Raw genomic sequence first — 13,611 nt, forward strand, 5'->3', positions numbered from 1 at the left:
ACACTTCAGGTGAATGGAAATGTATATTCTAAATAATAAACGGTAAGTAAAGTGCAATTTTATTTGCGAAAAAATGGGTTTAATAGCGAAAAACAACGCCGTAATGGTTAACAACTAGCCGTAACTAGGGTGTGTCCCTTTAAGATTGTCAAATGAAAACAAACTACATGTATGTTCAAGCCTATGGTAATCTATATATACAGTGTTTCTGCCAGAAAGAAATATTTGGGTATGAATGCAACCACAGTCAACATGGGGTATTGGGGGCCTCCTCCAGAATGAAAATGGGTTATGTTTAGGGTTAGGGTTAAGAAAATCATACAGTAATGATAAGAGTAATTAATTTTGTCAAAAGGTTAACAAATCTGCAAAAAAAATTGGTTAAGGCATCATACCTATTTTATTGGTGCTTTTTATGTGCAGTGAAACCGGATCATGTCGGGAGCCTAATATTTATCTAATGTATACAGGATCTGGTGTTTAGACGATCATGTTTTAGAATTTAGATAATTCAAAATCATGAAACTTGATCGGTTTTGCCAAGATTCCGGTCTTTTCAGGGTCCTGTTTTGACAGGATTCCGGTTTCTTCAGTGTCCAGTGATCCATAACTGGTTCAACAAAGGCCATGGTTTGTGCTATCCTGCCTGTGGGAAGCGCAAATAAAAGATCCCTTGCTGCTAATCGGAAGAGTAGCCCATGTAGTGGCGACAGCGGGTTTCCTCTCAAAATCTGTGTGGTCCTTAACCATATGTCTAACGCCATATAACCGTAAATAAAATGTGTTGAGTGTGTCGTTAAATAAAACATTTCTTTCTTTCCAATAGCATCTATGTGCTCTAGTAGTGCCGTTAAACAAACAAACAAAGAAACATACTGTTCTCGTGTCAGTTAGACAACATTAAATCCATGCAAACTGCTGATCGGTAACATGGCAAACTGTTACATATTTTGAAAGTCGCTTTACCAAGTAGCAAAGAAACTGTTCTTAATAATTTGCAAAAAATCACTAATATTTGATTTTGCTTAACTTTACAGTATCAGCTGAAAATACTGTCATTAAAATATAAATTCAAAGCAAGTTTGAAGTAATTGATTGAGCTACACAAATATAATTTACATAACCGAACAATCAGTTACAAAGGTGAAAATAATGTGAACCTATTTCCAGAGGGGCAGGACGTACCTATTTCAGAAAATGTACCAATCAATATAATGGAGCCTGATCGGGGTTGTTGAAGAAGGCACAGGTGCGAAATGTGATATGCACCTAAATAATGTATCGGAAAGCCCAAATAAAAGAAATATTACTGAAGTTAACCCAATTGACAAATGTTCACTATTTACAGTAATAAAAAATAAAAACGAAACTTTCCAAAAATTAATATTTGAAATGTCTTACTGGTACATGAAAAATGCAAAGAATTTTTTATATAAATAAAATATTATTTTATTAAATAATATTTATACTGCATTATTAAGATAGTAAAATATGTTGTTTGACAACCTTAGGGCCATTCAAATATTATGTAATGCTTGAGGGGGTGGGTGTACAAACGTTATGTAGCATTACATGGGATGAGTGTACTGAACAACATTACGTAACACACTTTTTTATTACTACAATATTTTGTTCGTTTTTTTATTTTAATTTTTTTACCTTCTCATAAACACTAGCTGTTACGGCAACAGTTTTGAATGTTAGCTATAGCAATAGTTCTTTCCTCAGTGAACATCTTTTACATACACATTATTTATTTCTAAGCGATTGTTTTCTAAACTGCACACAAAAATAGTAAAAAATTAAATAAATAATTTATTTCCAAATCACTTTTACTGAAATTATTTACAAAAAACATATTTGTAGGAGGATGAGACAAACTATAGATGTAAACACACAATGATGATTATAATATATTATTATATTGCCCCCCTCCCCCAATATAAAATCCTTGCTACGCCAATGGCGCAGATATGCATGTCTTGTATATATATGCAGGTAACGCATATTGAGGGGAGGAGGGGGGACCCACACTATGTATGAATGTATGATTTTATAAAATTTAATAGTTTTAAAAAAAAATGTTTGATTGTGGGGTGGCATGACCCCGTACTCCCCCCCCCCCCCCTTACGCCACTGATCAGCGCTTTCCTAACTTGCAAAATAAACCAAATCAAATCAAATCAGTTTATTCATAAGTACATAAACAGCACCTTAAAATTATATTACACCCATAGCATGTCTTGTTTGGAAATGGGGGAGGTCTCCAAGCTTTAAATAATTAAAACAAATTGTGGAGTGTATGGTTTAGCATTACAAGGACATGGAGGGTGTCTAATTTTGACACAAATATTTGAACAGCCCCATAGGTTCTATCCATTTTCCTTCTTGGATTTGTAGTTTTTTGTCATTAAAGTATAAAATTAAAGTTTGTTTTGTTTAACGACACCACTAGAGCACATTGATTTATTAATCATCAGCTACTGGATGTCAAACATTTAGTAATTTCGACATATAGTCTCAAAGAGGAAACCCACTACATTTTTCCACTAGTACCAAGGGATCTTTTATGCACCATCCCACTGACAGGATAGCGCATACCACGGCCTTTGATATACCAGTCGTGGTGCACTGGCTGGGATGAGAAATAGCCCAATGGACCCACCGACGGGGATTGATCCCAGACCGACTGCGTATCAAGCAAGTGCTTTACCACTGGTCTAAAATATTCATAATCAAATAATTTTAAAAATTGATTTATGTGTATATATAGTACTTTGTATTCTGGGACTAATGTAGCCTAATCACAATTAACCAGCCAAAAAGAAGAGAAAAAGAATGTTGGACTTCTTCCTCACATCCGATATTAAAATTTCCACTTCAATGGAGCATTAGTTTCCCTTAGGGGGTCTCTTTGTCGGTGGTTCAGACACTTGCATAGTATCCATTCTGGAAAGTCAGCTGTACCGAGATGACGTTTAGAAGGAATTTCCTTGATGACGTCACCGATAAATACCCCATCTTTTCTATCTCCACTTAATTAGAGTTCCCATTTTTGTTCACGACAAATATCGTAAATCATGACACGCTAAGAGAACTTTACAATACCTTCGAAAATCTGTCGTATCTTAAATCTACGACATTCATATTTTGCTCTTAACTAGTGTGCCCAGAAACGTCAAGTATTGGCCCCTATTACTCGTACATTTACTCTTGGTAACAGGAAGAAACTAAGGAACAACCTAAAGGGTTATAATGTTAGGAAATGTATTAACAAAACAAACCTGCATGCAATTCCGACAACACAAAAAATTAATAAAAAAAACAACAGGGGCGTAGCGTGATCTGGACCTGGGGGGGGGGTTCGAATATGAACCAAGTGGACCTTTTTCTATTTTGTTTTGGCACCACCCAAAACTCCATATTTATAAACCTATATGTTTTAGTACTGAAAGCGGACCATTTGCTTCAGCGGGGGGGAGGGGGGTCATCCGAACCCCCCCCCAGCTTACACCCCTGAACAACATTAACAAACAACAATTAAAACAATTTTTAAAAACATCTGTGAACACTGTAACTGAAAAAAGGCATGCACATGCTGCAGTTAAAAAATAATTCAAAGTTGAATGATAGCAGACTTCCACAGCAAGAAGAACTGAAAGACAACTTTTTTTAAAGAGAAAACTTAAATTAAAATTCCACTCATGTTTTCCGATAAATCAAGTGTTGACTTTCAATAAAAGTAACTTACCTTCAAGACGATTGTCATCTGATTGCGATAGCACAACAAAAAACCAAACACAAACATATACTGACTGATTTTTACAGAAAAACTTTAAAATGTTTAAAACTGATTTAATTAATCAAAATAATACATCTGTATTAATAGAGAGGAAAGTAGATTATGAAAATATTTAACCAAAATTAGAGAGAACCAACAAAACATTTTTCAATGTTTCATCTACTGGAACCAAAACAAACATTTGGAAATAAAAACATTTATCAAGTATTAAAGATGAAATTGATTTTTTAAAATGTGTTAATTTAAACCTCTAGGAGTACAAGCTGGTGTTAGCACATGACTAATAAGAGTTCAAAAGAAAAGGAATAAAATTTAAATCACAATTCAGTTACATTAAAAACAAAACCTTTTTATTAAAGTGTTACATGAACAAGTTGTTGTTTCTTTTCTGCTTCATTTTTCTTTTCTATACTGATGGAAAAAACAAACACAAGTTCAGTTTTGGTAATATAACTCTTTTTTGTATCCGTATACCAAATGTAGCAACATATGACACATAGCTACCTCATTGTACTGTCTAAAGAATCTTTGGTTAAAATAGGGTCAGCCGTGAGCATGTGCGAAGCTGCATGCTTTTTACCAATTTGTCAAGAAAACGTACATCCAGGCCACTGCCAAGTGCTATGGACTTGAATACCATACCAAATTGAAGTTTGAACAGTACACATCAAGTGTACAACATTTAATTTCAAAACGATTGAAAAGCAAAGTGCCTCGAATGTTACAAGTTGATAGGGGTAGGGCTATTGCTCTAATTATGCAGGGGAAATCACAACGTCGCGTCGAGGTACATCAATCAATGATAGCTCATTTAGTTGGGAGTCTCAGAGCCACAGGAAAATTAGCTGACCGTACATGCATTACGTTGCAACGTCAAGATAGAGGCATACGTCTCACAAACCAATTTCTGACAGACACGGAGATGGTGAGTCAGGATGTAGGTACTCATGGTTGCCCAGTGTGTCCACGAACGGTTAGGAATCGGTTGCGGAAGTTCAACTCAAGGCCACAACATCCCTACGTTGGTCCGCAACTTACACGCAGGCAACGTCTAAGCTGCAGCAGAATAATGCAAGGCCGCACGCTGAGAGGGTTTGTCTTAACTTCCTCAACCAAAACAATGTCCCAGTGCTCGATTGGCCACCCTACAGTCCAGATTTGAACCCGATCGAGCATTTGTGGGACGAATTGGACAGGAGGGTTTGTTTGTTTTTTCCATCAGCATATTTTCTGTTTTCTGTTTTAAATATGTTAAATCTGTTTACTAACAGTAGTGGCTTTAAAATGCGACATCATTAAAATAAAGAAATCTACTAACAATAATGATTTCAAAATATAGACAAACTTACCATCTACATTCTCTTGTTTCTTTGTCTAAAAGAAAGAAATGTTCAAAATTATTTCACAGAAACATTCCAAAACAAACACAAAAATAAAAACACATTTTACTGAACAATCTACTGATCATGTGCAGTCGCCAATGTACTGAATGAAAAATGGCCCGATGTGAAGGGGAGTTAATCCTCTTGATCAATCACAGTTTACCAGCAACAGCACTTCAATATTCCCACGGACAAAAAAAAAAGAAAGAAATGTTTTATTTAACGACACACTCAACACATTTTATTTACGATTATATGTTGATGGTTAAGGACCAGACAAATATTGAGATAGAAAATTTACTATTGCCACTTCACGGGCTACTCTTTTCGATTAGCAGCAAGGGATCTTTTATATGTACCATCCCACACACAGGGTAGTACATACCATGACCTCTGATATACCAGTCGTGGTGCACTGGTTGGAACGAGAAATAACCCAATGGGCCCACCGACAGGGATCGATCCCAGACCGACTTCGCATAGAGCGAGCGCTGTACCACTGGGCTACGCCTGGCCCCTCCCCATGGACAAATGCCAACACCACATGGAATGTCCTGGTAGGAAAACCAGTTGTGAGCTGTTGTGAGCTACATACATGTATATACCCAGTGTCAAGTGATACACATGCACCTACAGATGTACATGAATTGCAGACTGGAATTTGCTTTTATTTCTCTATCTTTTGTAAGTAAAACAAAGAAAATGCATTTAATCTGCTTCCTATGTCTTGGGGGATTTTTTGTTTTGTGGGTTTTTTTTTTTTTTGGTGTTGGGTTTTTTATTTGTTTGTGGGGAGATAAGTAGAACATTTGTGAGATAAGTAGATGATTGACAACTGCCCTGTAGCAAGTGAATAAAAAAACATCAAATAGTTTAAACTACTGCAACAAAGTATGTCAATACATTCCACTCTACACTGCTGATGTTTGAGATTTAATCTAAAAGATGTGTCCTTTTATAAATCAGTTTCTACCCCCTTTTATTTCTTTAACGATACCTTCAGTGTTTATACCCGATTCATTACAAGGCTGTAGTATATTCAGTGTTTATACCCGATTCATTACAAGGCTGTAGTATATTCAGTATGTGTACCCGATTCATTACAAAGCTGTAGTATATTCAGTGTTTATACCCGATTCATTACAAGGCTGTAGTATATTCAGTGTTTATACCCGATTCATTACAAGGCTGTAGTATATTCAGTGTTTATACCCGATTCATTACAAGGCTGTAGTATATTCAGTGTTTATACCCGATTCATTACAAGGCTGTAGTATATTCAGTGTTTATACCCGATTCATTACAAAGCTGTAGTATATTCAGTGTTTATACCCGATTCATTACAAGGCTGTAGTATATTCAGTGTTTATACCCGATTCATTACAAGGCTGTAGTATATTCAGTGTTTATACCCGATTCATTACAAGGCTGTAGTATATTCAGTGTTTATACCCGATTCATTACAAGGCTGTAGTATATTCAGTGTTTATACCCGATTCATTACAAGGCTGTAGTATATTCAGTGTTTATACCCGATTCATTACAAAGCTGTAGTATATTCAGTGTTTATACCCGATTCATTACAAGGCTGTAGTATATTCAGTGTTTATACCCGATTCATTACAAGGCTGTAGTATATTCAGTATGTGTACCCGATTCATTACAAAGCTGTAGTATATTCAGTGTTTATACCCGATTCATTACAAGGCTGTAGTATATTCAGTGTTTATACCCGATTCATTACAAGGCTGTAGTATATTCAGTATGTGTACCCGATTCATTACAAAGCTGTAGTATATTCAGTGTTTATACCCGATTCATTACAAGGCTGTAGTATATTCAGTGTGTATACCCGATTCATTACAAGGCTGTAGTATATTCAGTATGTGTACCCGATTCATTACAAAGCTGTAGTATATTCAGTGTTTATACCCGATTCATTACAAGGCTGTAGTATATTCAGTGTTTATACCCGATTCATTACAAGGCTGTAGTATATTCAGTGTGTGTACCCGATTCATTACGAGGCTGTAGTATATTCAGTGTGTGTACCTGATTCATTACAAGGCTGTAGTATATTCAGTGTGTGTACCCGATTCATTATGAGACTTAACTAGTATATTCAGTGTGTGTACCCGATTCATTATGAGGCTTAACTAGTATATTCAGTGTGTGTACCTAATTCATTATGAGGCTTAACTAGTATATTCAGTGTATACCTGATTCATTACGAGGCTGTAGTATATTCTGTGTGTGTACCTGATTCATTATGAGGCTTAACTAGTATATTCAGTGTGTGTACCTGATTCATTATGAGGCTTAACTAGTATATTCAGTGTGTGTACCTGATTCATTATGAGGCTTAACTAGTATATTCAGTGTGTACCTGATTCATTACGAGGCTGTAGTATATTCAGTGTGTATACCTGATTCATTACGAGGCTGTGACTAGTATATTCAGTGTGTGTACCCAATTCATTACGAGGCTGTAGTATATTCAGTGTGTGTACCTGATTCATTACGAGGCTGTAGTATATTCAGTGTGTGTACCTGATTCATTACGAGGTTGTAGTATATTCAGTGTGTGTACCTGATTCATTACGAGGCTGTAGTATATTCAGTGTGTACCCGATTCATTACGAGGCTGTAGTATATTCAGTGTGTGTACCCGATTCATTACGAGGCTGTAGTATATTCAGTGTGTGTACCGGATTCATTACGAGGCTGTAGTATATTCAGTGTGTACCTGATTCATTACGAGGCTGTAGTATATTCAGTGAGTGTACCTGATTCATTACGAGGCTGTAGTATATTCAGTGTATGTACCTGATTCATTACGAGGCTGTAGTATATTCAGTGTATGTACCTGATTCATTACAAGGCTGTAATATATTCCCTGTTTGTCCATCATCTCGGAGTGAGTTCCCCGCTCCACTATAGTGCCATCTTGGAACCCGGCTATTGAATCAGCCGTCTGAACTGTGGACAAGCGGTGGGCAATCACAATGGTGGTTCTGCCTTGTCGAGCCTGAGAAAATTTATAAACTGGTATATTTATATAAGCTATGAAAATATATCATGAGCAAGTTGATTTTCTTTAGCCAAACAAAATCCAACAAAATAAAAACATGCTGAAACAAGGACAAAACATAACATTATAAATTTTTGTTAATTATTGCCTCACAGAATCTGAATATACATGTAGGCTTTTAAGGTCTATCCAAATAGATCAATTCTATGACACAAGCTGATGTCAAAGACAAATCGAGGTCAAAAACAAAATGAGGTAAAACACAAACTGAGGTCAAAAACAAATTGAGGTCAAACTGATGTCAAAGACAAACTGATGTCAAAATGAGGTCAAAGACAAACTGAGGTCAAAGATAAACTGAGGTCAAAGACATACTGAGGTCAAAGACAAACTGAGGTCAAAGACAAACTGATGTCAAAGACAAACTGGGGTCACAGACAAACAGAGGTCAAACTGATGTCAAAGACAAACTGATGTCACAAAATGAGGTCAAACTGAAGTCAAAGACAAACTGAGGTCAAACTGATGTCAAAGACAAACTGAGGTCAAAGTTAAACAGAAGCTCACATGGTCCAGCGCGTCCTGGACAATCGATTCGCTCTCGTTATCTAGAGCAGATGTGGCCTCGTCGAGTAGCAGGATCTTTGGGTCACTAACGAGTGCCCGGGCAATGGCCACTCGCTGTTTCTGACCCCCACTGAGCTGTGCCCCTCGCTCGCCCACCAGCGTGTTGTATTTCTGGAAGAGAAACATGTGGTCAGGAAATCTGTCTCTCTGTTTACCCAGCTGTATGTGGGTGATAGTTATCACAATTAGTTGTCTGTCTTGTTTTCATTATTAATCTTTATTAATACAGTTACATCATGAAGAATTCCAAGTTCTGTATATGCATAGCTACACATACATATCTCTGTACATCATTTACAGGGTCATGTGTCATGCAAACATGAGATATGGTTTATCTGAATTTGTATAGAACCCAAAACAGCAAATTTTGAATTCTCAAAGTTCTGTACACATGTATATTTATATGAATAACTGAAATTTAATATGACCATAATAATAAAATTTCTCATTGTGTTGTAAAGAGAAAATTCCAATAGTTCGGAGTCGAGACATGCTTATTAATGCTATCTTGAGGTCTATGAGTTAGTCCCCAAGTATTATTATGTTTTTGAAATATTAATGTTAATATTATTCAAATAGGAACTTAAGTAGATTTCAGTGTACATACGTCTGGTAATTTCATGATGAAATCATGTGCGTTGGCTTTCTTCGACGCTGCCTCTATATCTTGCTGAGTGATTCCGTCACAACCGTATCGGATATTCTCAGATATGGTTGTCCCAAACAGGATTGGTTCTTGACTAACAATACCAATATGGTGACGCAGCCATTTGATGTTCAGTTCTCGTATGTCGGTGCCATCAATGAAAATCTGTAAACAATGTACATTTCAGCTTACGACACAACACAACCTTTTTTTCTGGACAGAATACACTAAAACAGAAATGAAGAAAATATTTGTAACAACACGTCAGTATATTTTACAAGTTTAATGACTCACTAGGAAGACCACCACACTGACTTCTCTATTGTTTACAGACCGGAGACTAGGTGTTGGGTATATTTTAGGTAAAGTTCCACATTTCACCTGTCATTTTGTGATCATTTCCAATTAGCTTAGAATAGAATCATTTCTATATCTGGGGCTGAAGTTAAAACTGTGTGCCACCAAAACAGAACAAAATCAAATACTGTGCTTTATTTATTCAATTCTCATTATTCTTCATGCTGAGGTTAATCCTAACATTGGCTCCTTCGCATAGAAAGCCAATCAGTTAATTGTAACGTTGGCTCCTTCGCATAGAAAGCCAATCAGTTAATTGTAACGTTGGCTCCTTCGCATAGAAAGCCTATCAGTTAATCGTAACGTTGGCTCCTTCGCATAGAAAGCCAATCAGTTAATCCTAACATTGGCTCCTTCACATAGAAAGCCAATCAGTTAATCCTAACATTGGCTCCTTCACATAGAAAGCCAATCAGTTAATCGTAACGTTGGCTCCTTCGCATAGAAAGCCAATCAGTTAATCCTAACATTGGCTCCTTCACATAGAAAGCCAATCAGTTAATCCTAACATTGGCTCCTTCACATAGAAAGCCAATCAGTTAATCCTAACATTGGCTCCTTCGCATAGAAAGCCAATCAGTTAATCGTAACATTGGCTCCTTCACATAGAAAGCCAATCAGTTAATCGTAACATTGGCTCCTTCACATAGAAAGCCAATCAGTTAATCGTAACGTTGGCTCCTTCGCATAGAAAGCCAATCAGTTAATCCTAACATTGGCTCCTTCACATAGAAAGCCAATCAGTTAATCCTAACATTGGCTCCTTCACATAGAAAGCCAATCAGTTAATCCTAACATTGGCTCCTTCGCATAGAAAGCCAATCAGTTAATCGTAACATTGGCTCCTTCACATAGAAAGCCAATCAGTTAATCGTAACGTTGGCTCCTTCGCATAGAAAGCCAATCAGTTAATCGTAACATTGGCTCCTTCACATAGAAAGCCAATCAGTTAATCGTAACATTGGCTCCTTCACATAGAAAGCCAATCAGTTAATCGTAACGTTGGCTCCTTCGCATAGAAAGCCAATCAATTAATCCTAACATTGGCTCCTTCGCATAGAAAGCCAATCAGTTAATCCTAACATTGGCTCCTTCACATAGAAAGCCAATCAGTTAATCCTAACATTGGCTCCTTCGCATAGAAAGCCAATCAGTTAATCCTAACATTGGCTCCTTCACATAGAAAGCCAATCAGTTAATCGTAACATTGGCTCCTTCACATAGAAAGCCAATCAGTTAATCGTAACATTGGCTCCTTCACATAGAAAGCCAATCAGTTAATCGTAACATTGGCTCCTTCGCATAGAAAGCCAATCAGTTAATCGTAACATTGGCTCCTTCACATAGAAAGCCAATCAGTTAATCGTAACATTGGCTCCTTCACATAGAAAGCCAATCAGTTAATCGTAACATTGGCTCCTTCGCATAGAAAGCCAATCAGTTAATCGTAACATTGGCTCCTTCACATAGAAAGCAAATCAGTTAATCGTAACGTTGGCTCCTTCGCATAGAAAGCCAATCAGTTAATCGTAACATTGGCTCCTTCACATAGAAAGCCAATCAGTTAATCGTAACGTTGGCTCCTTCGCATAGAAAGCCAATCAGTTAATCGTAACATTGGCTCCTTCACATAGAAAGCCAATCAGTTAATCGTAACGTTGGCTCCTTCGCATAGAAAGCCAATCAGTTAATCGTAACATTGGCTCCTTCACATAGAAAGCCAATCAGTTAATCGTAACATTGGCTCCTTCACATAGAAAGTCAATCAGTTAATCGTAACATTGGCTCCTTCACATAGAAAGCTAATCAGTGTGGCATTATCTCCTCTGCTGGGCACCAGGGGCCTAATTCACAAAGATCTCTTAGGCTCAGCTAGACAACAAAGCATCCTCTTTGCAAGTCTTTTAACATTGCACTGCGAGAGTTTAGTGAATTAGGCCCCAGGTCATTAACAATATTAAAATTCATGACAGTATAACAACTTACCGACCCTTCGCCAGGGTCATAGAACCTCTGTATCAGCTGAACGGTCGTACTCTTACCACAGCCGCTGGGACCAACGAGGGCCACCGTCTGACCTTGGTTTATTTTCAGGTTTAAACCATTAAGAATCTGAAACACAAAATAAAAATATTTATGGTCTCTTTTGCATTCGAATGCTTTAGAAAAAAAAATTGCTGTTAAATATTTAAGTGGCAAACATTTTTACTACTTGGAGACAATGAAGTCAACCTTGATTTCGCTGAATTACAGTACCACCTCTCAACAGCCATTAGCAGAAAACTTCATTTGCATATGACCTAAATGCTGCATAACAGATTTTTTATTTTATTACAACCCAGTTATTCCAACTGAAAGACTATTAGCTGCTACATTACATATTAAAGTCATTTTTGAAATACACTAAAATAGTGTTTAGTAAACTTAACATATATTTTTTCAAAAATATTGACATAAATAAATTAAATAAACTCATGAAATACCGTAACACCAGGTCTTGAAGGGTACTCAAAATGGACATTGCGGAACTCAATATCCCCAATGATTTTTTGTGGCTTTTTACCCTGGTTTGATGTGGAATCAATGATAGGCACCTGTAAACATAAAAGAAGATATTTGGTTGTAATACATGATTCTGGGTCATGGTACCGGCACTCACTCCCATGTTAAATACGATGGTCAACCCTTTGTGTTATACAAACAATGATTGGAGGCCATTAAATAAGACAGTCGACCCTTTGTGTTATACAAACAATGATTGGAGGCCATTAAATACAATGGTCGACCCTTTGTGTTATACAAACAATGATTGGAGGCCATTAAATACAATGGTCGACCCTTTGTGTTATACAAACAATGATTGGAGGCCATTAAATACAATGGTCGACCCTTTGTGTTATAGAAACAATGATTGGAGGCCATTAAATAAGATGGTCGACCCTTTGTGTTATACAAACAATGATTGGAGGCCATTAAATACGATGGTCGAACCTTTGCGTTATACAAACAATGATTGGAGGCCATTAAATACGATGGTTGAACCTTTGCGTTATACAAACAATGATTGGAAGCCATTAAATATGATGGTCGACCCTTTGTGTTATACAAACAATGATTGGAGGCCATTAAATATGATGGTCCACACTTTTTATACAAACAATGATTGGAGGCCATTAAATTTAAATGCATGGTCAAACAGCAACATGACCTACAGTTATAGCCATGAATTTGAAGAAAACCAAAACCTTGCTGATAAGGTAGCAAGTACTAGATGAAGAGGAATACACAGTGTTGGTTTTAAGTTGTATAATCAACCAGCCTCAGTGGTGTAGTAGTTAAGACATCAGACTTAAGGCTGGTAGGTACTGGGTTCGCATCCCGATAACGTTTCCCATCCAGATCAAGTTTAACGACTCACTAGGTAAGACCATTACACTGACTTTTCTATTGCTATCCAGTAACCCATTGTTCTGGACAGATGGTCCATATATCCGAGGTGTGTGCCCAAGACACTGTGAATCTTAATTGCATATAAGCATAAAAATAAATAAGAAAAAAAAAGCAGAAAAAAGTTGCGTAATCTGTGAGACTCTGCCACGTAGCCCTGCCTTTAAGAAAGACACTAACCAGATCAATGATTTGGAAGATGACATATGCAGCGCCTCTCGCTGCCGACCAACTCTGGATGCCGGGAGACGCATTGCCGAGAGAAAACGCACCAATCAGAACACTGAAGAAAACCTGGAAATCAAAATATACTGAAATT

At 37.0% G+C, this 13,611-nt stretch overlaps 1 protein-coding gene across 2 annotated transcripts in view; it reads right to left on the minus strand.

Annotated features, from left to right (window-relative positions):
- The window catches only part of LOC121380844 (ATP-dependent translocase ABCB1-like), a 72,338-nt gene that overhangs the window by 21,897 nt on the left and 36,830 nt on the right, over window positions 1-13,611 (minus strand). The window contains exons 11-18 of one of the 2 annotated variants that reach the window (XM_041509833.1): window positions 13,473-13,586; window positions 12,329-12,439; window positions 11,832-11,957; window positions 9,450-9,653; window positions 8,783-8,953; window positions 8,051-8,212; window positions 5,152-5,176; window positions 3,752-3,769 (exon numbers count right to left, since the gene is read on the minus strand). In XM_041509833.1, the coding sequence (XP_041365767.1) occupies window positions 3,752-3,769; window positions 5,152-5,176; window positions 8,051-8,212; window positions 8,783-8,953; window positions 9,450-9,653; window positions 11,832-11,957; window positions 12,329-12,439; window positions 13,473-13,586 (931 nt within the window). The remainder of the gene's footprint in view (window positions 1-3,751; window positions 3,770-5,151; window positions 5,177-8,050; window positions 8,213-8,782; window positions 8,954-9,449; window positions 9,654-11,831; window positions 11,958-12,328; window positions 12,440-13,472; window positions 13,587-13,611) is intronic. The other variant, XM_041509834.1, reaches the window with a different exon arrangement.

This window comes from Gigantopelta aegis, chromosome 9 (assembly GCF_016097555.1).
Source record: "Gigantopelta aegis isolate Gae_Host chromosome 9, Gae_host_genome, whole genome shotgun sequence".
NCBI classification, from domain to species: domain Eukaryota; kingdom Metazoa; phylum Mollusca; class Gastropoda; order Neomphalida; family Peltospiridae; genus Gigantopelta; species Gigantopelta aegis.